The 23333-nt window shown below is 45.6% G+C and overlaps 1 protein-coding gene across 1 annotated transcript in view; it reads right to left on the bottom strand.

Moving 5' to 3' along the window:
- The window catches only part of znf407 (zinc finger protein 407), a gene marked incomplete at its 5' end in the record, with an annotated part of 132165 nt that overhangs the window by 68171 nt on the left and 40661 nt on the right, over positions 1-23333 (bottom strand). Inside the window, one exon of the mRNA XM_079227979.1 lies at positions 4771-4845. Coding sequence (XP_079084105.1) covers positions 4771-4845 — 75 coding nt within the window. The remainder of the gene's footprint in view (positions 1-4770; positions 4846-23333) is intronic.

Here is a 23333-nt window from a genome sequence, read left to right as displayed (position 1 = left end):
GATGCACAATTTATTCCACGTTCCTCCTGCGGGGCAGCTATTCCTTTTTTTCTGTAATTAACAGCACGCATTCAAAACCGATAGTTGGATCCTCTTTTTTGTTTTACAGTCAAGATAACTCTATTGTTCCCCAGCGGATGAGCAGGGGGGAAAAAAGGCATTTTTGATGCGCAGCACTCAATAACGATCAATAAAATCAAACTGGTGGGAATACTTTTTATGGATCTCGGAGACTATGCGAACCATTTTCCCCACCAGGCTGGCTCAGGGCCGCGCAGCTATTTGCTAAAGAAGGGAGATTATGTATTCAGACGAAAATGTACTGAAGAACAGGGATAATTCAAACTCGGTATGACATTACAAGTGGGCGATAACAAAAGTGACAACTTCTTATTATAATTCTGCGCCGTGATGCAAAATGTTACAATCTTTTGAGATCACCGCAGCACCGTTAAGATCAGACACCACGCAGCTGGGTTTCAGTGAACTTGTGAGGACACGTGGTCCTCGTGCACAGCTACAAGAAAGCTCTCACACACACACACACACACAGGCAGACAAAGGGGGACAAAAGCCCTCATCTCCGCTGAGTGCCTGCAGTGAGGAGTGGTGGTGTGACTGAGACGAAGACCCAGTTGTGTCACTTTATAACACTCTCTCTCTCTCACCCTGAATCAGATAGTTGGGAGTCTGTCATCTAACCCATCCCCCCCCTCTGATTCCCCTTACCTCCATCCCCACTGGAGTTAGAACGATGTGTGGGGCTAATATTAGCCTTGTTGACCACCATCACCTACTGGTTGTAATGAGACAAAAAGGGATGGACAAAGCATATTTCCTCATGTGAAAATATTGCATTAATTTAACCTACCCTGTCCTGTGTTTGCCTCAACACTCAAAACATGCACAGTAAGCTAAAAGTAGACTCCATATGACTAGAAAATGGGCAGGTTTGGAACCAAATGGAGGTGCTTTTTTATTTTGTATTGCACAGGCATGTTTTTGGCCAACATGGTATTATCGGGGGCCTTTTGTTTTTACTTTCAAATGCATGGTGCGTTATTCTCTAAGGATGTAGCCCGTGGGTGTTTTGCTACGGCTGCTCACTGCCCTTACTACTTAGGAGAGGTCAAATGGGTAGAGATTTAATAAAAGTTGAGGGTGATAAAATGGAATAGTGACCGTAGAAATCGTAAGCCTCTTAAAGCCCAGATCGGTGGGACTCCTCCTCGCAAACACCCACCCAAAATAACTTGGCGTTTGAGGCCCCCGAGACGGATTCGGCTAAGTGGAGCCTGGCGTTACCTACGGCTAGTCAGGTCTCGCCGTCCTCCTCCTCCTCCTCCTCCTCCTCCTCCCTTTGACTAACAGATCTCCCCAGTGTTCTAAAAATATCAGGTGAACAGGGCCGCAGAGATGGTGATGAAACTGCCTCTCTGACACTGTCCCACTGCAATCCATCTCTCCACCGCCTGCCAGCCAGCATATGTTTGCAATTGGCTCCCCCCAGCAACCCCATTGCCTCTCAACCCACTCCCCTCTCTCACTGGTCCCCAGTTGCCGGTTCAGATACCACCCCCCCTACACACACACACACACACACACACACACACACACACACACACACACACACACACACACATTTCCCCATCCTTCCCCTCTCCCTGTCTCTCTTTCTCCCTCAGCTACCGTCCTAGTCTCCAGGTCTGGGCTTTCAAAACCGGTGCAGTTATCAATCACGGAGCCAGCACTGTCATATCGGACCAAACCACACGTACACACAGACACACACACACACACACACACACACACACCTCCTCTCTTTGTCATCTCTCCTCTGTCTCCTCCTTTCTCCTCCGCCGTTCTCTGCCTCCTCTCTTACATTTGCCCAAATTTGTTCCACTTAATAAGCCCTCCCCAATGACCTTGTGCTAATTAAGCTGCACTGTGTTGGAAATATGATGGTTAATTAATGATGAGATAAATTCTGTCTGCAGGACTGTCAGAAAAACGATGACACCGTGTTTTACAGGTTTAAATAGAACAAACCTTGTGGCTGTCTTCCCTCTAAGTGCGCATGAAAGGGAGGTGTGTGTGTGTGTGTGTGTGTGTGTGTGTGTGTGTGGTAAAAAAGCGCAGTAAAAAAGGAATGAGCGACAACAAGACAGAACGATCTCACGAGGACGAGTGGGCGTGTACCATGCGCGTAAACGTGACTATACGGGTGTGTTTGATGCCGTGTGGCGGAATACTTGACGGCCGACCGAAAACATACACACATTGAGCTGAACACTGTGAGGCAACACACACACACATCTCACAGCTTCATTCATAGCCTAAGTATCCTCGTGTGTGTGTCCCCTCTGTGACCTTGGTCGTGTTGCCAACTCTCTCCGTCACAGAAACAATGAGCACAAAAGGGTGATGGAGTCAGAGACGGGGCTTTTTCATTTTTTTTTACCGGTTATAGTCATTTAAATCCAACCCGTCGTTCTAGTAGTCGTTAAATACTTGTCACTTTCACATAACACTTAAATTCCATGCACTTTATTTTAACTCTAAATTCTACTGTAGATTCTATTGTAAATATTCATGCTCCTATTTATTGCACTCTGTTTATTGTTAAATGTTTTTTTGATGTTATGCACCTCCCACCGGTTCTGATTCTGAACTCAAATCAATGCTTTGGGCTAAAACGACACAGGTTGCCGAGGACCCACTCTGGCTGATTTGAGCGTTGTGCTTTTTTTTATAGATGACGACAATATTTGTTCTGAAGTGTACTATAAATATATATATATATATATGTATATATATATATATATATATATATATATATATATATATATATATATATATCTATACTGTGTTCGTGTCGAAGTCATCCACTCTTGAAATCAACAAACTCCAACAAAATCCGCGACGTGTTGCATTATATGCGGCGCGTCTTTGAGCAACGCAATGCAACACATTATGGATTCAATAGAGATGGATTAAAGTTTAAAGGATTTCATGGAGCAGAGGCTCGTGGATTTTGTTTTCAGTTTCCAAAGTTAATGTTTAGCCCTGTAAGTGTGATTTGAGGGAATTTCAGGTAATAATAATAACATTTGAATGGCATTCAATGAACTCGTTCAACGCGGAACAGAAGTGAAACCGTTAATATTAATTACTGTGTTCCTACTTTGCAGGTTTACAAATGCGATGCCAGCGCAGTGATGGCAGCTTGTTTGCCCACCAACACCTGAGGTCACGGCAGATGGCCAGACATTATCTGTTCGGTGATTTCATACCCTGATATGAAACTAGATATGGTCTCAGATTTTGGATGCGGTAATATTGTAATATGGTGTAAGTGTTGGCTCTTTCTGGTTTTAAAGGCTGTATGACAAGAAGGTGATGTACTGTTCTGAACATACCAGACTGTTTTATTAGTTGCCTTAGCCACTTAGCCATTGCGTTTGTACAACTGAAGATTATTCATCTCAGATCTCATTGTATAAATATCATATCAATATTGAGTTTTTTGGTAAAAACTAGTGTGCTATCAGATTTTCCCAGCCCGACGTGCTGCTAACCAATGTTACCAGGAGAGAGGTCTGCTCTCACGAAGGGGGAAATACCCGTTTTACTGGTTCATCTTGTTCCCCCCGTTGTTTCTCTTCTTTTCCCCTGAGCTATTTGCCGTTGTCCGGTTCAAGACCCCGGTGAGCCAGCCGAGTGGCAGACAGCAGAACACCGTGGTCGCACTGGACGGGTCACGGGTGCGAACACATCAATAAAAGGTGACAACAACACAAACGGTGGATCACACACACAGACTTGAAGCAGGAGAGGATATGAGGATTTGCTTCCATCTAATCCAGATGAACAGCTGACAGTAAGAATTTAGTTGATAACGTCAGAGGGATGGAGAGGCAGCTGGTCGGGGTTGCTTACTTCCATATCTGAAGCTACTTGTCAAATCTAATACCACACGTTGTCAAAAGTATCAATTTGATTGTGGAGTAATGAAAAAGCTGGTTCTGTTTCTATTTTAGCAGCTCTCTTGACAGATTGAGAGGTGTTTAACGTCTCGTTTTGGCTTGTCAGGGTAGGGGGGGGGGCTTCACAACTTCATCTCCTCATCTTTATTTTTTGCACACACACACACACACACACACGCGCGCAAACACACACAGCGCACATACACTGACAGCAGGGCTCTGCTTCTGATAGACAGGGCCAGGCGGGAGACATTACACATACACAGAAACACACAGTCACGTACGCAGATGAAAATGGTAAAAGAAACATCATTCATCCTTAATTCAAGAGGGAGAGCGGAAAGTAAGATGAGGGAGGGAGCCAGATAAAGTTTGACAGAAAAAAAAGGGATGTAAGCAAGAGAGCGAGACTGACAGAATGAGTGAAAGCCATTTAACTCATTAGGGAAAGGGAGGAACTCAAGTTATATTTAACTTGAACATTTGCCGTAACACGCAGGGACTTTCTTGCTTAAAAGCTTGCAGACCTCCATAGGGGTTGTCGGAGTCATCCTTCTAGAATCTAGAATTAGCCGCACGCTGCGTCTCTCGCTTTAGTCTCGTGAAAACAAGCTAAAACGGTTGACAGGCCGGGTCCAGGATGAAGACACGCATCTGGATCCCATTCTCCTTTTCCATTAATGTAAATGAGCGAGAATTGATTTGTATAAGATGCGTCTCCTCTGACTGGAAAGTAGACGGCGATGTGTCGCCCCTGCATGCGGTTGAAAGTGTTTTCATTTACCTCTCTTTGCGCTGTCCGACTCCATGTTTTCCCAGCAGGTGGGTGCTGAGGTGTTTCTTCATCACAAAGGCCCATCTACAAAACACACAGAGAGAGAGAGAGAGAGAGAGAGAGAGAGATAACATGGGTTAACGTAGGTAGTGGGGATACAAATGAGCGTTTGTTCGACATGGGTTCATTCCAACTGCGCGGTTTATTTCAAGAACCCAAGAAATCACGAAAGGCATCACCTTGGTACATTATGTCTAGGACAAATTCTGCCAAGCATTATGAGAGAAGGATGGGACGAAAAGCTCGAAGATGTGAAGCACTGGACTCTGCAATCATTTGTACGGGCATAAATTAACTAGAGTTTAAGTACGACTCAAGCTGGATGGAAGCACTTTCATTTATTTTTGTTTTACAGCTCAAGGTTGGAAAATTGGGACAAAGAAGATGCGTCTTTGCGTTTTGGTTATTCCTCCATTTTTCACTTTCGCACGAGAGCCCGCCCCGCTCTCACATTGCATCTTTCCCCAGGAAACCCCATCTGTCACAGAGTTTTTAAATACGATCGGTCACAAACTATTGTTCTGCTAATAGATGACAGGCCAGCAAAAACCCACGTGAATGTATCTGAGAACGTTTGCGCCGCAGGAGGAGTATTGAAGTTTGAGAAATGTTTGTTTTACGAGCACCTTTTTTTTCTTCTTTGGGTCAGACGGCAAAGGGAGACTCTCGTTCCCACATGTTGAGCATCAACGTGTCAAACAAATATGTGGACCTGCGCGCGTGCGAGGATTCGAAACGCACGCGGATCCACAGCGAGTTCGGTCGCACGCAGATCAAAAACACCCGGGCAGCGCGGCTTCCACGGTGACCGCAATGTCCCAACTTTGTCGAGGGGGCCTGAGTTTACCGCGTCTCCCGAAACAGCATATGAAAAGATAATGAACGGATGACAGGACTAACTACTCTGACATCCAAGCTGCTTCACCAGAGTTTTCATCCCCTGGCCTTTTCATTTAGCACCCATCACTTCCCATTATTGTGCATCTGAGAGACAATGACCACATCTGAGAGCCGAGGATGGAGCTACATGAAAGAGGCCGAGGGAGTTGAACCGACAGTCATGTGGCTGGCACCACGCCGCCGCACACACTCGAGTCCCCCTCCTCCTCCCCAAATCCCTCCACCCTCAGTCGCTCCTCCCACTTCTTCTTTTCTGGAGGTTTTCACTTTTAGTTTCTTCCAAGTAGATCATTATTCTCTTTTCTCTCCGGCAAGCCCCGCCTGCGTCTTTCTGAAGCTGTCCTGACTCTTCAGTCTTTCATAAAGCGAAAGCATAATTATTTCACTATTTATGTCGCAATGCAAGCCCCCCACCATCCCCATCTAACGTCCACACACACACACACACACACACACGGCTGTGTCCTCCATCCCGTCATGGCCCCAGAGTCCCGTCCGTCACCGAGGCCCCTGAGGCCGACGCTAACTAACACCACCATATAAATATTCAAACATGTTCCACGGCTTTTTGCCTCGCTGTCGTCGCTCTGCATTTTCTCAATCCTCTGGAACTCAACCCGTCCACCCGTCCAGATCGTTGCCTCGGAGTTAAACTGGGAGCGAGTGCATGACTAGATCTCCAACGCTCCAATCAGTGGAGAACGGCCAGATCAGAATGCTGAGCGTCTGGAAAGGAAAGCGCCTCTGACTGACATCTATAAATAAACAAAAAGCATAATTAAGATATTTCTATAGGGGGACTAATTAATCAATATATCTGAGAGGAAAGCACGGCTGTGGAGCACTTTGCGCGTGCTTGTTTAAGTTGTCGTGTTTAGAAGTGGGGAGAGGAAAAAAAGAGCTTGCAAACATTTCTGTTAATTATGTATTACAGCTGTCCTTCATAAACCTAATTACAGAGTGCTGAAAGGCAACAGGGGCAATTTGCATATGCGCATGAAAGACAAGACATATGCAAAATATGATTTTAATTAGCATTCTTTGATAGCAAGGGGTACAAATCAAACTGGCATGTTGTGAGATTCTCATCTCGCCCATTTTGTACGGGATTATTCTCAGAGTGCAAGATGGGTAATGCCCTGTGGAGGCACCTGGCACAGGCTGCGCACACACACACACACACACACACACACACACACACACACACACACACACACAAACTAAAAATGCACACAAAGAGTGGCGAGGATGCATTTACAAGTCACTATTCCCCATATGATTCACCATTTCTGATCAAATGCAGGAACCACACGCACACAAATACACACAAATACATATTCAGACAAAAATAGGCATGCGCAAGTACCCTATCTCTCATTCGTATACACACACACACACACACACACACACACACACACACACACACATGTGCGCACGCACACTTAGCACACAGAAAGATGCCATATCTAAATGTTAAAGGGGCAAATCCATTTGTTTAAGGCAGTGTGTAATCAGCCCCCTGCCCTTGGTGTGTGTGCATCCTCTGCCATCCAGGTCAAGGCCTCAGCTTGTCGTCCTGCTGCCTTGGGCTGCATCATCAGCCCGAACCATCAGGCTTGATGGTTATTGTAACAAAGGGATACTTTAACATGCCATTCATCCATATCAATTCTCTTCCCCCCCATGAATTGAACTAATAAGGCTGTGCCTCTGCCCTCCAGGGAGGCTCATAATATCCATTGCAGATATGGAGAAAAAAGAAAAAGGAAAAAGAAAGACGGAGACTCTGGTGTTTCACGTTCGACTTTCCCTTCAGACTAATCGGCGCGCCACAGCTCGTTAGGTCCGTGACGTGCCGGAGCTTTACCGATAAGCAGGGGAGACACGGCTCAATTACCCACAGTTACAATCTTTCTCTCTCTCTCCCCTCCCGCCGCCCGATGATGAAGAGATAACATGTCAATATTTGATACAAACAACTTCATTTGCCTAATGGTGTGCCTGGATAGGCCCATCCACAGGTCTGGAAGGGATGGCAGATCTAAGAAAAGGCCCGGAGCAACACTCGGCTTAGACGCACCGTAGCCCCGCCGATCACGCACACCCGCTCCCGAGAGCTTGTGCACAAGGCATGCTGGGATGAGAGCCGGGTCAGACGTGACATACTTTGCCAACTTTCGCTCGAGTTACTTTCAGCTGGTTTCTTCGGGGTCTGACATTTTCATTTTGGAAAACGTCCCACCAGACGGGTTTTAAAATCGTCCCAGCCTAGGTAGCTGGAGCTCAGACGCGGTACCGGGTGCACGGGCAGAGAACCAGCCAACAGGAGGGTTCTTTTATTCCAGCAACCCAAAACTGGGTCAAACCCCCGATTGGTTCTCTGTAAAGTTAACTCAATAACTGCGCTACATTGACCCAGATTGGGTATTTCTTTTTAACCCGGGGATTTCTAGTGTGCGGCATCAGGCACGGGAATGCCACGGCTGGGAGATTTGAACTTCTGTCAGCCGAGCAATGTCAACCTGTGTGGTGAAAAATGGCTTTCCCGACCAAAAACACCACTTCTGGTTCAACATCAAAATGCTACCGTCGAAGTCTCTTCGAAACTAATTATGAGGACGCATAACACACGCCATTTCCTTTCTAAACAGAGTGTTTTAATGAAAGCAAACTTATTTTCTCAAAGGCGAAGAACTACCAGAAGACTAAATCAGCAAGGTGGACAAAGGTAGCGTGAATATCTAAAACATTTTAAACATCTGTACTAGTTGTGTGGAGAGGATAAAAGTGAGGGAACAGTTGGCACAATTTCTTATTGTTCGATTTCTTCCCCCCCATTTGAAAACGACCGAACATCCGGTTTGCCTGCTGTGTGCCCCCGCGACGCGAACGCAACATAGGAAAAGCTATGAGCTGAAAAATGAAGCCGGAATCGAACAAAACTGCCGTATTGTAATTGGTTAAAAGGTAACCGAGAAACCATTAGGAGCGAGCGACCAGATGTAGGAAGCGCTCAACCCTAAAGGGAAGCCACCGAAACCTGGCGAGGGAGAGCGACTCCATGTGGGAAAGATGAAAGGGGAGGTGGGGATGAGCTCTGAAGTTATGGGACTATGCTTCAGCTCTTTTGGAGGAGAGACTCTCTCTCTCTCCCTCTCTCTCTCCCTCTCTCTCCCTCTCTTCAGTGGTCCGCTGGGCCTCAAAGAAATGAGTGTGTGTGGGCTCATCCAGCCTCCTGTGCCAGTCCTAATGATGGCCTCCACCTGCTGCTTTAATGTCACAGCTGGATCGCCCTCCATCCCTCACTGACTCTGACTGCCATCAGCAGCAGGTAGCTCCCGCTCCTTGCACACTCCTTCCCTCCATCTCCTCTGCCATCTCAGCTTCCTTCACTTCCATCTTCTGTTTCTCAAACCACTCATCTCAATATGACCTCCTCCCATCCATCTCTCTCTCTCTCTGCTACACTTCTTGTCCTCCTCCCTTCCTGTAGCGGCAGCGCCTACATTGTTTCGACATACCTCTCTTCAACTCCTCTTTCGCCTATTTGTGTCCATCCGATTCTTCCCATTTCCTGTCTATCCGTCATCGTCACCACCTTTAAATTGAACCCAACTTCCACGCAGGGTAAGCGAAGCGTGGTCCTAATTTAGAAAAATGTACTAGGACAGCGCCACTGGTGTGACAGACGGATTCCCACATACTCATAAAAAAGACATCACAGCTAATTTGACAATGATCTATTGACAGAAGAAGCATGAGCACGGTCAACGTCGGAGGATATTGCTCCCGCAAACTGTATACTTACAACTGAAGAGGGAGACCCCTTTTCTCAACGTCACAACTAATTTACTCTTCTGAGTAAACATTATGTGTTTATTTTCCTATAAACCCGTCCTGGAGAAGCGAGAGAGAAAAAAGAAGAAAAAAAGCCTGCAGGTGAGTTGACAAGTCTAATCTGAGAAGCTCTGACAGGCAGGTGAACTGACAGAAGAACAGAAACCAACACTTGGCTGACAGCAACCCTGGAGAGCCGAGACAGCTGCCGACGTGTCAGAGAGACTGATAAACAGGCAGGAACAAGAAGTCGGAAGATAAGACATTTATTGACAGACAGAGCGACTGCTTTCCTGACAGACAAGACAGAGAGACAGAGAGACAGACAGACGGGCATCAAGAATAAGGGCTGAAGGGGCCCGGGGTTTCTGCTGAGTTTAATGGATGTTCTACACGCGGGCCTGTAGCAGGAGATGGGGTGATCGGAGTGCGGTGTCAAATTTACAGATGTGGAGATAGATGGTAATGGAAGGACTGAGAAAGAAAAGCCACAGGAGAGAAAGAAGGGGAATGAAGGAATATGAAAAATCATGATGGAGCGTCCGGATAAGCCGGAGTGAACGTGAGCGAGGAGGAGAGGAGCGGAGGCAAAACGCAGTTTTGTGGCACTTGGTTTGGTGGTGGGGGGAGTTACTTTGCATCAATATTGCTCGGGATTTCTGAGAGACCCGCTTATGGAAGCGTCCCATAATGTAACAGATATTGGACAGGAAAATAAATAAATAAAACATCCGAATTGATTTTGTTTTTCATGCCCGCGCTAGAGCAAAAGCATGCACTTGATCTATTCTAAGATGATCTTGATACAAAAAATAAAATAAATAAATAAAAGGGAGGCAAAGTGTTTCTCTGATGACTGATCAACGTCAAGCCTCTCAATGAAACAGACACCTCTCACTTATGATGCCTGCGTGTGTGTGTGTGTGTGTGTGTGTGTATGTGTGTGTCCTCTCGTCTTAGAGGAGGTACATAAAAAGCTCACTTTGCCTCTCCAAAGGGGCTTTTGGATCATCTGCTGAGGCAGGTGATGGGGCTTGACGGATTGATTGAGGCGAAGTTCTCATCGACAGTGGCAGCGCCCCATAGAGTTCCCAGCTCCAGTGCACACTGTTCCATTAAAGGATCATTTAGAGGGAGAGCAAGTTCCACCTGCACTTACGCAGAGCACACCCTAATGTGAGATGAAACAAGACATTTTCCAGCTACGGGAAAAAGGGAGGGGAGCAAGGGAGAAGAAGCAGAAGCAGAAAAAAAACATAAAAAAAATAATGAAAAATACAAATTCAGTCCCTTCCCAACAGCGCGTTTCCATCTTCCAGAGAGCGGCGATTGATGAAGTAATCTATTATTGATATCATCATCGTTATGCGCTCATGGCAGTTCCAGTGCAGCGGAGCCCCCCTACACCCCCCAGCTCTGAGCGTCATAGCACTGTTTGCATATTATGCGACTCAGCATCATTATATTTTTCTAATTAGCTGCTTTAATTTGGGATTTTAAATCCTAAGTGAAACAAGGGTAACTTGAAAACGCTGAACAAGAGAGAATAATGCTGCATTCGGCGTCGAGATGAAAGGAGCGGTGTAAAAAAAAAAAAAGAAAAAAAAAAAAGGTGCAGACAGTTACACAGTCGATTTTCCAAAACGGACTCGTGTTAGTTGCCACATTGTGTGGGATCAGCACACCTTTATGGATAAAATAAATAAATAAACACTATCCAGCGATGAAGAGTGCTGAGAAATGTTTTAAATTAAATACGTATAACATCCGAAAACACGGGCGTGTTAAGGCGGGGTGAAAGAGTCTCATCTTAGAACAAAATGAATCAAAAATGCTCAGTTGTTAAAGGGCGTTAGACTCACTTGCTAACGCATCTCCCTCTCTCTCCTTCCTTCCTTCCTTCCTCTCTGCAGTGCAGTTAAAGATATGAAAAATATATGTGCTCCCCCCCGCTCTCTCTCTCTCCTCTTTCCACCGCGCCGTGTTAAATCATTAAAGAGAAGTCCTGCTCATTATCTCTCTAAACAAAACTTCTCTTAAACCAAATAAATCACCGTTGCGCGGCGCAGCTAACAGCCGTGAAGGGATAAATTACAAAGCGCCTCACTGGCAGCGCTGGTATTTTAAAAAGCTTGCTGCACAATTTCTATGATGTGCAGTAATTTGTAATGCAGGTTTCCTTATGTTTATAAGGTCTCGTCAGGTGTGTGTGTGTGTGTGTGTGTGTGTCTGAAGGGTGTGGAGTGAAGAAGCTTTTTTTTTAAGAGCCTATTTATGCTTCTTGTACTTTCAATAGTATTCCGCTTGTTTTGACACTAAGCTAAGTTATCTTACATCCCTGTAAATATTTCCATGAAGTGACTAAAACAGGACAAACTGAGAGTTTGACTGACTGAAACGGTTTGTTTGGGATTGAAGGTCAGAGCTTCAGCTAACGTGTTGCATTAAAAGCCCACAGCAGCTTGCATTTTGTGTTTGTATTAAACAGCAGGAAATTGAATCAGTCATAGTTTAAAAAAAATCAGATTCTGCCAGAATAGCATTCTTGGCAAGTAGTACAACACTTTTGAAACAGCTCGGCGCAGCACCACAGGATGCAGCTCCAGGACGTATGGATGTAATCCATGTACGCAGGGCGGGATCCTCCCCTGCTGCCCGCCGCCGACTTCTTCTTTGAGGACGCAGCCAGAATAAAAACTATCCGTGGTCCGAGAGGTTGCTGCGTTGCATCAGAGGTAGGCAACGCTGCTGATGTTACATTATATTTTTAATCAGCCAGTCAAACTGATATATTGGTGTGACTGCAACCAGTTTTGTTTGTGCGTGTTGTTTTTCCAGCTGACCACGGCGTCGTTAGAACGGGAAAGCACACCGGCAGGGCCTCATTTCCCCATTAAAGAGTCTAATTGAGGGGAAAGACACCGGCCTGCGCTCTTCACCTCCGTCCCCACCTCTGCACCCTCTGTGCTCCTTTAGGGATCAGGAGCTGGGATGAGACCCCCTCACCCCCTCCCCCCACCACGACCTCTCTCTGGCCCCCAGTGGGCAGATTAAACTGCAGGGTAACAGGGCTGCACTTGGGTCCGTTTACAACAGCAAGCCTCCCCTGAGCCTCCTGGGGATATAAACCAACATACAGTATCCCTGAGACACACCACCTCCAATGCAAAAATATAATGAAAAAAAAAAGAAGAAAAAGCTCAAACATGATTTATTCAGTCTGTTTACCGACACTGTATCTGCCCGTCCTCTGAGAACAAATTAAATGTAAGAAGAAAAAAAAGAGGGGAAGAAGGAATGAGCAGAGAAAACAAAAAGGGAGGGAGCGATCAAAATAAATAATGAAATAAAATAAAATACATAAAAGTCTAGAGGCGTGGAAGTGTGTTTAATTTGCACGGGAGATTTATAATCACGGATTGTACTCGAGACACTCACGACGTTAGCAGAGACGCATGACAGCATCTATTCGAATTGGTAACTTGGAAAATCAAACGAAGAAAAAAAACTATATGGCTCTTCAAAACGAGGTGGAAAATGTAGGTTTCAGTAAACCAAAGAGCGCCAGGTCGCCGTGTTCCGACCTGAGCGATCGGGAGACATTTAAACTGAGGAGCGAGAGAGGCGGAGCGAGGGGAAATTGAGAAGAAACAAACAAAGAAGACAGCCTCTAATTTCGACCGCTGTTGTTCTGGCGAGTGGTCTCGCACATTAAAAAGAACCGAGGCAACATGACAAGCGAGAGTTGTATTTCTCTCGCTATAGTTTGGCTAAAGCAGATAATCCATAAAACATAAGGCCTCCCGTATTGACGTTTCCCCCTCAGCCGGCTGAGTGAAGGGCGTAGCTGGGATGACAGGCCCGTCTGTCGGCCGGCTACCACTCTCATTATCCCCCGCGCCTCTGTGAAGGGCAGCGAAGGTCACACTCCAGAGGAGCAAAATAAAGCGCTCCGGTACTAATCTAATATTCAGCGATCCCATCAAAGAATGACTTATTAGCCTCAAAGAGCCATAACTGTTGGCGGGGAGGAAAGTGAAAGTCCGCACTCGCCGGGTTCGGGAAGTTGAACCGCAAATCTGACACCTGACACCTTGACAGTACCGAGAGAAAAAGTACTTTCTCTCGCCCAGGAGTACGTTTCTGAGTATTTCCTGGGCGAGGTGTCAGCTGTCTCAGGTCCAATAAAACAATGGACTTCCTGGAGATTGAGTGAGAGTACGGTTTAAGAATTTTATACAATGCACCATTCAAGTGTTATTATAGATGCTGTTGCCTCCTACTCAAAAGCTAGCGCACTTCTACACCTCTCGAAAGTAATGCGCACACACACACACACACACACACACACACACACACACACACACACACACACACACACACACACACACACACACACACACACACACACACACACAAAGGATGTCTTTGTTTGGCTATTGCTACCGTTGTCTTGACACCCACCATCTGCCGCCCCGGCAACAGAGAAGAGTGAAGAGAAGACTTTCTCTCTGGAAACTCGCCCTCCAGCCCGCAACCCCCCCCCCCCCCCCCTTCGGCAAAAACACCCTGCAAGGTTTCACTCAAAAGGAGCCCTGGCCTCCCTCCCTCCCTCCCTCCCTCCCTCCCTCCCACCGCTGACGGTCTCTGCCGCTCCACAGGTTGAATCGCGGCTCAATAAACATGCCAATTTCTACCTTTTTTCCAACGCCTTGTTCAAGTCCTCGCTGAAACGTGTGAAGCGGTAAACAAACACAAACAATTTACAGTAAGCGCCATCTAAACAACCCCCCCCCCCCCCTCCCCACTCCCCCCACCTCAAGAGCAAAGAAAGCCCGGTGAAAACTCCAAGATCTCATTCAGCCATTTAATAAAGCCTCGTCTCATTGAAGTGTGTGTGTGTGTGTGTGTGTGTGTGTGTGTGTGTGTGTGTGTGTCTGTGTGTGGAGAGAGAAGGAGGGTAAATTGCAAAAGGTCCTCCTCAGTCGCATCCCACAGACGAGAGATGTATCGCAGAGAGCAAGCACTCAGAAGTAAATGAATAAATAAATAAATAAATAAAGTGCGCTATGCAGATGAGGGTGACGGAGCCTCCATCTCGGCCCATTCCGCGATGCGCCCGGCCATTCATCACCTGCACATGCAAAGCGCCGGCTCCGGTCCTTAGCATATTCGCATATTCTAATGAAGGCTTGCATGCAAATGAGGACGACCTTTTTGCATTTCCTTTTTTTTTCTTCTCACCCCCCCCCTCCCGCCTTCTTTTTCTTTACAACTTTACATTAACAGGAGGGGAGCGCAGAGCTGTGGCTGTAATGGCCATTAGAGCGACAGGCTGAGAGTACGTGGCAACGTTGTGATCTAAACTCAGCGACGCAGTAATTAGGCTAATCTGTTACCAGACGGCGGCTGTCAAAGATCTTTACGGTGAAGGACGGACTTGTCAGCGACTTTATTTCATCAGACAGGAACGAGGGACGGTCAGTCGGACCCACGGAGAAAGGCGGCCGTACAACAGACACGGAGCACCCACGGGACCTCGGCGCTGACCCTCCCCCCGGGCCTTGAGGCGCTGCACGTGTCCAGTCTTGTGTCGTACCAATGGAGTGCTATTGGCTTGAACCTGAACATCACATATTGTCCAATAAAGCTTGATGTAATACAGCTTTAAACAGTGACGTAACGGAAACACATGAGGCCCCCCTGCAGAATAACCCTGAGAGCCCCCCCCCCATATGTGATAATAAGGGATAATGTATTGTCCGGCGGTCATTATCCAAAGATAAACGAACAGGTATGTGAGCGAGTGTGTTTGTGCTCTTTTATTATTCTAGACAGTCCTTGCCAATCATTTATTCCCGTAGTCCAGGCACTGTTTTGGCATGCAGATCTTCTCTCACCAAAAAGCCAACAGGGCTCACAATATACTCTGTCAATTTTGGGGATGTAACACAGCCATTTGCGTTGTATCTTGGTTCCTTTTTTTGACACTATGATACAAATCTTTAGAAAAACATCTCCCCTTTTTATCTTTAGGATACGGACCTTCACATTTACATGGTCTCTGCCTTAAAATGAACTTTTTCATGTCAGCATCAGTAATATCCACCGGGAAATGTGCCCGGTCACCAGGGTAAAGTGTAGTATTAGAAGTTTCATCTGACTCATCAGCAAACTGTGAAGACCCATTCCCCCGGTACTGGGGGAGCGTCTCACGATGAAGTTTTCAAATAGTCGTATAAACCACAAATGAGTTCTAATACTTGTATTATTTTACATCATTTTTTTCAGAATTTTCTTGTGAAGAAAATGTATATTTAAAAAAAAAAAAAACTTGTATAACATATTTTTATCATAACTATGAACATCCAGCATGATCTAATTAAGAATGGCAGAAAAATGCTTTTCGAGCGGTTTCCGACATAAAATGTTCAAAATGTGTGCTTTAGACCCTCTCACATACTAAAAACACACTTTGTTAGAAAGAACAGAGCCTAAAGAACCCGAATATGCAATGAAACCACACAAAAACAAAGTGTCGGGGTCATTTGAAGGCTTTTCAGGGGAAAAACTGTGTAAATCGGTTCAAAAATGAAAAACGTCAAAGTTCTATAAGAAAACTACATTTCCCAGAAGCCAGCCCGGGTGCATTCTCTTCAGTAGATGGCGCATGTGCCGTCTGAGGTGGATCAAAGATCGTCCATTTGACAGGGGAAATGCTGGACCCAGAAATGTAAAATAAAAAAATCTCCGACGGTTGACGGAATTTAAAGTTACTTATAGGTGGCTGGTAAGGATCTAGATATTGAAATCCGTTGTTTTAAAGGATAGTTACGAGCGATTTTGTGACACGTTACTTGCGTTTTTTTCGGAAAGTTGGAAAAAATAAAATATATATATATATATATATATATATATATATATATATACAAATAAATATTGCCACACGAGGCCCCCACGCGGTGCGGGGGCTGCGGGGGTAACCTCTACGGGCCTGGCTTTAAATGTTTTTTATTAAAGGAATAGAATGGTAGCACTGGTTGTCTTTGGAAAACACGTTACCTCAGCAGGAGCACAGTTATTATTACAAAAAGCATGCGCCCCACTATTTTCCCTTTTACACATGGAAGAGTTTATAATAAACTATAATCTAGAAGTAACGGTAAAAAGTGTCAATCTGAGGTCCTTTGGTGTCACTGTAAGATTTATTATCCCCCTTATCTGTGACACTTAAATTCTATCTGTCCATCTTTGCATCCGACTCCTCGAGCCTGGCCTCTCTTTCTGTCAACAGTGACCAGCGGAAAGGGGAAAGAGGAGGGAGACCAGCCGTCACCAGACTCCCCTCTCCTCTCCACCAGGCAGGGTCCTGCGCTGTCGGCGGGGAGGCGGGAGAAAGTTATGCCTCCTCACTGTGACTTTGAACTTTCTCAGATGAGGCATAAATATTGAAATATTGAAATGAAAGATGCGGCGGGCGCAGAGGGGATGGAAGGGGGAGGGGGAAGGGGGAGGAAAGGGAGGGAGGAAAGGGAGAGAGGATAGACGGATTGGGGGGGTTGAAGAGACAGGCGGCCCACTGAGAGAAGAGACAAGGCCCTCACCCCTCTGCCAGGCTGCATTCTAGCAGGCCGACAGTTATGGATAGGAAACATTACTGCTGCTGGTAATTAAAGCAAAAACTAATACTGTCTCTTGGATGAGGGGGTTTCATAGTGAGCATCCATTTGTCACTGCTGCACACTCGCCAAGGCCAGATTAAATCACACACATATTTAGTCCTGCTGTGCACAGAGGCTATCTATCTATCCATGTATCTATCCGTCTATATATCTATCCATGTATCTATCAATCCATATGTATCCATCTAGTCATCAAAATATCCATCCATCCATCCATCTATATATATAGATGGATATATATATATAATCTATCCATCACAATATCCATCCATCCATTTATCCATCATTCTCACTATATTCATTAACAATAGTTTCTACCTGAAAATGGTAAAAGACAAAAGATTGCATACCGACTGTAAACACCGTCGCCAGCTTCATTCCAGATCACTGGTATCAGTTTTCAAACACACATGCAGGCCAGCATCCTCCTAAAGACTCTTCAGTGAGGCAGTAAGTGACTGAGTGACTGAGTGACTGTAGAGTGGCAGTGAAAAGGCCACCGGCTAGGAGGGGGGGTTGCAAAGACAAGGACGGGGGAGGAGGAGGGGATGCCATGTCACCAGACGGAGGGGATCGGTGACACTGAGCGTGTCACAGGGTGACGGCTGCACTCTGCTAGGACCAGAAGCCCCTCCAGCGCTGTCAGAGGAACCAGCCGCTCCAGATACTGACACTAGCAGCCGCACTGACAGGCCAAACATGACTCGTCTCCGCTCCCGCCACAGACGAGGCCTGACGGCACACAGAGACACCACGAGACAGAGGGATTAGAATGGGGGGTTGGTGGGGGGCGGGGGGGCGAATACATACAAACTGAATCTGTGTCTCCTGAAACTGGACAAACAGATCACGCCACTGTGTGGGGGAGATTCGCTGAAGAGTCGATCGAATGGAAGACTGGGAAAAAGCAGCCAAGCGTGGATCGTAGCGGCTCTCTGAGCTGATTGGTTGAAAATGATGTCAGCCTGCTTGAAAGTCCGAGTGATGGCTTCACCGTATTTTTACAAGGAGCGGGAGAAAAAAAGTTCAGAACTTGTCTCGTCTCGTCACTGTTCAACAATTGAAAAGTGACACTTGCCAAATTAAAGTTTTTTTGGGGGAGAGTTCTTCCTGTGCCGATGTGAGGTCCCGGGACCGAGGATGTCGCATGTGTACAGATTGTAAAGCTCTCCGAGTGACTAATTTGTAATTTGAAAAAAGTGCTTTGTGTTTGAACACTTTGTTGTTCAAATATGAAATAAGAAGTAAACGCTTAGTCTTAAAAAATATATATAATTTCCTCTCCTGGAAGAAAAAGATGAAGCAAGATTCGGTCAAAATATATATTTGGATTATAGAATCCATACCAAGTTACTCTGGAAACACTTAAAGAGCAGCCATGGCAATAGCTGGATAGCTAAATGTGAGGAAGCGGGGCCTCTTTCTCTCGTAGCCTTCGCAAAAGCATATATTGCTATATTTTAAGCGCATCCCACCAAAGAGAACCACGGACGTCACACCTGATGTTGCACGAACAGCTTAGGTTAGGTCGGGTGAAGTCAGACTCTCCTCGCATAGTGTCGTACTCTCCTTACTTCTTATGATATCACATCTACGTTGACCTCATGAGGTGCTGAGGAGTTGTTAGGGAGGAAGAACATTTTTTAGACTGTTTGGATCCAGCGACAGACACAGCATGGGGGAGGTGGGGGAAAGGAAGGATGACAATGATAAGATATAGATGGAAAAATTGTGATTTGAGGAGGGGGAGGGGGGTAATGCCAAAAGGGGAGAGGGCAGACAAACAGAAAGTACAGAGAAAGAGGGAGGATATGCAGAGGACTCGGAGAGGGAGAAGGGAGCGCCGCGGCGAGACTGATCGCTGTTGATCTTCACGATAAGCGCTCCCGACAACTTGTGACCAAAGTGGCGCTTCGACACTAATCGGCCGTGAAGGCTGACCTGCAGCGAGGCAGCGAAGTTCAGTTCGCATAGGGCCGGCGCTGCAGCTCAGACGAGATGGACCCGGACAGGAGACATCCAGGCATCAAAACTCCCTGAGAAATTGCGACATGGCTTCAGTGCACTGTGAGAAGAACATAAGAGGAGGAGGGATATAAAAAAAAATAGAAGGAAAAAAAAGCAGGCAGTGATACTCGGTGCTCTTGGCAGTCGAGGCAGACTTATCTGGCTTAAGATGAAAAGAGAAGGACAGAGGCAAAGGAGAGTGGAGTGAGGAGTCAATGAATGTGCGTAGGAGATCGGGGGGGCTGGGAAAAATATGAGCGGGGTAAGAAAAAAAAGATCAATTTTATTGACAATTATCTGTGAGCTGGACTGAGCTGAATTGGAGACTAACCTTGAACTGTGTGTGTTCACCCTCTGCAAGACATAAAGGGAGTGTGTGCAAAACGGTACCAACAGGTCTGAATACTCTCATGAGCAAACGGGTCAAATGTGTAAAAGAAATAAGAAATAAGTAAACTGTGCTTCATGCACACTACGTCGCTCAGTGCACATCTTTCTGCAGTATTCTGCCGGTCCATCTTGTGTTGAAACGGTCAAACTTTCAAAATGGTAAAATGAGAAATACTTCATTTTCCTGAAATAGAGGAGAGAATATTTTTTGCTTCAATGTTTTCCAACGTATCCATCGTCTGTTGGCAAACTAATCTGATGGACACATGAGAGCCCCTTTTTTCAGACACCGACCCCCCATATAATAAGGACATGAGCACCATAAGAAACTCCGCCTTCGTAAATCGTCGAAGCACGAGGATGGAGACGACACCAGAAACAACAAACTCAGGAATTAATTCAGCTGTTTGCAGGAATTTCTAACCGTTTTGGCCAAGTAACCGTCTATAGTCCACTAACGATGCAGCCACCACAAAAACCCCATTCCATACGTTGTGTCACATGCCGGCCTTTAAACATACGTATTGCATATTCTTATTTCAATATATGTACTTTTGCTCAGAGTTGTCCTCTGTTGCCAAGGCGGCGGCACCGCGACAGTAATGGGGAGGAAACATGAAGCTATATTTTAATAAGTAGGGAACACGCTGTTTATTCAGTCGTTAATGACTACTGTCTCCCACTTAAGGCGCCGCATGCAACAACAAAAAAAGTGTCCATTGTGTAAAAATGCATGGGCTCTAATCATATCTGGCACCATAAATCATCTGTGGCTGTGTCCCTTTAGGACAATTTACGGCACGTGAACATGAGCAAGGTGAGCAGTGTTGGGGGGGGATCGTATGTGCAGGAAAGACAGAGTGCATCCACATGCGCGTGTCAATGTTGTGTGTGTTTAGAAGGCGGTATAGTTCGGCCTAGTTCTATGGGGGCGGGGGGGATTGATTAGTGAACTGATCACAAACAAAAAGGAAACACGAGTCTGCCCTCGGCTAAAGGGACCGGACAAACCCAAATATGGCTCTGCAGCTCCTCCGAGTCTGATAATATGCCAATAGGGTCAATAATGGAAGCCACGTTATAACCTAACCACCAGCACACGAGTGAGGTTGTCAGTCTGAGTATTCGTCACATGCGCGCACACACACACACACACACACACACACACACACACACGGTTTAGTTAAATGGGAGACAGAAGCAGGGATTCTAGAAATATTCCCTCATCGATCTGTTGTGGGATGATGCTATCTCTTTACATGAGGAGCAGACCACTGGAGCCAGCACACACACACACACAAAACACACACACACACACAAAATCATGTAGAGACAGACCTAAATATTATTACTATGAACATATGACATGATGAGTGTATGCTATCATCTATTAAAAAAAACACAAACACATTAATTTGTAAATTCACAAACTCTCTCTCACACACACACACACACACACACACACACCAAAATAAAGCTTACCAAGTACAAATACAGCAGTCTCGAGACACAAATACCACTCGGTGCAATTACAAACCGGCCAGAACACTGTTTACTTATTTATTGATGAAGTTAATTGCTCGTTAAAATTGCACATGAATTCCTTCTGCAAAAACTGCAGAAACATTTCATGTTCCGTCGAAAGAAGGAAAGTTTGGGGGAAATGGAAAGGCCCCCCCCCCCCCCCCCAACAAAAAAACACACTCCTCTCTTTACTTAACACATGTACACATCTTGAATTCTTCAACGCTACAAATTGTTTATATTTATTCTGCAACGCTGAATAATTAGGACTGGGAGAATATATATATATATATATATATATATATATATATATATATATATATATATTTTTTTTTTTTTTTTTTTTAAACCAACACACCAAAAGGCCTGTGTGAGAGACATGCTGCCATTCCTGTACTTAATCCACCGCATCACTTTTCATTACCTGCCGTTTCCTGCAGAGCTTCACTCCATCATTGCCCCGGCGTGCTAATGCAGAGCAGGCTACTGTCATGTAAATTAAACTGTTTGTTTTGTTCGCCTCCCCTCCATTCGGCTGATTGTCAGATCGCCAGGAGCAGCAGGTGTGTTTGTTTGTTTGTTTGTTTGTGTAGGAGTGCAGCGCCGGTGTGCCGGGTTTGCTGCTCGTGTGCCACCGCTGCTGCTGAAGCTGCTGCTGCTTTGCACAGCAACAAGTGTGTGTGTGTGTGTGTGAGATCGGAATCCGAAACCCCGCACACAAACCTTACAGTCAACCAGATGTGCTCCTGACCCTGGGCTCAGCCACTGAAATGCAAAGTCAGATGCATACTTGGCGGCGCCCCCCCCCCCGCTGCACAGGTACAACCAACTGTCACAAACAATGGGGTAATATGCATACCGTGGGCTAAGGTTTGCTACAACATGCTCTCAATGTAAATCATATTTTCGCAGGTTTCCAAGAGACAAGCCAGCCAGCCACCCAGCCAGCACGGCGCTCTGCTGCAGCGGCGGCGGCGGCTCCCGCCATCGGGTAACTGACAGTGCGTTTAAAAACAAGCAACCCCGTGTACGCCGCTGCCTTCAAATATCGAGACGCGTCCCCTGTTCATTTGTAGACACGGTGAAATATCAGAGAGATCAAAAAAAGAGGGGAAAAAAGCCTTCATGATTCCTCATTATGAGACAGATGACAATGACTCCCGTCTCTAATTAGTCAGAGGGATGTGCTGTTGTTTGTTTTTTCCTCTTTCTTTCCGAGCGTCGACTGACATGCGTTAACTAGATAAACAATTCTTCGGCATCTGCAAAAGGAGTCTCGTAGGAAGAAGCTGCGGTTCCCCCACGCAAAAAAAAAAAAAAAAAAGCGGGCGAGCGGCTTTCAAAGTCTTCTGCAGGAGCGGCGCGTTCGTACGGAGTCACTTTGAAGCGTTTGTTGGTCACATGACAGCACAGCGGCTGTACCGTGGGCGACCTTTGTGAGGGGATTCGCTTGGATTCAAACTTTGATTCAAGCAGAACACGCGTTGTATACGTATGTATTCAGCAAATTAAATGTAGCTGAACGGACGGCCAAAGTTTTTTAATACTATAAACTTTGAGCAAAATGTCACTGAACATCAAATCCTGTTTTACGTAAGTGTTCAAATCAGACGTTTGTTGGCTGTGTGCAGCTCATCGTCTGTGTGGCTTCATTTCATTGTTCCACCCGGCTTCACACAAGCCATTCGAAGTTGTTGTTTTTGTTTTTTAAAAGTCCCAATATCAAATACATAAATAAGACATTATGAAATGAATTACCGATGTCATCATATAAATACAGGCCAATTCAGGCAACCAATAAACTGTGAAACAATTGAATAGAAAAGGAAATTGAACTGCTGATTACGGGATGTTAATCTATTATTCTAAATTCTAATATGAGATAATATTTTTAATTTTTTTGCATTATGTCCATTTTTCTTTTTCCAAAAGCCTGGTGAAAGTTGGGCCTCACCGCTCACCGGCCTTCCAGCAGGTTCACTGACTGCTACCAAATATAGCCAGTTATCTCCTGCAAGCTAAAGCAACAATAAGCTGGTTAGCTTGTTGCTGAGCGTAGCAATTGACATACAAATAAATAAAAAAAAGCCATTGGGAAATTAAAAAAGATTGTTTACATTTTTTATTTTGAAATAGAAATGTCGGGGGGGGGTTGAAGAACTGCAGCAAAAA

This window comes from Taurulus bubalis (assembly GCF_910589615.1).
Source record: "Taurulus bubalis genome assembly, chromosome: 12".
Lineage (NCBI taxonomy): Eukaryota > Metazoa > Chordata > Actinopteri > Perciformes > Cottidae > Taurulus > Taurulus bubalis.
The sequence above is the reverse complement of the archived record's forward strand: the minus strand, read 5'-3'. Positions and strand labels throughout refer to the sequence as shown.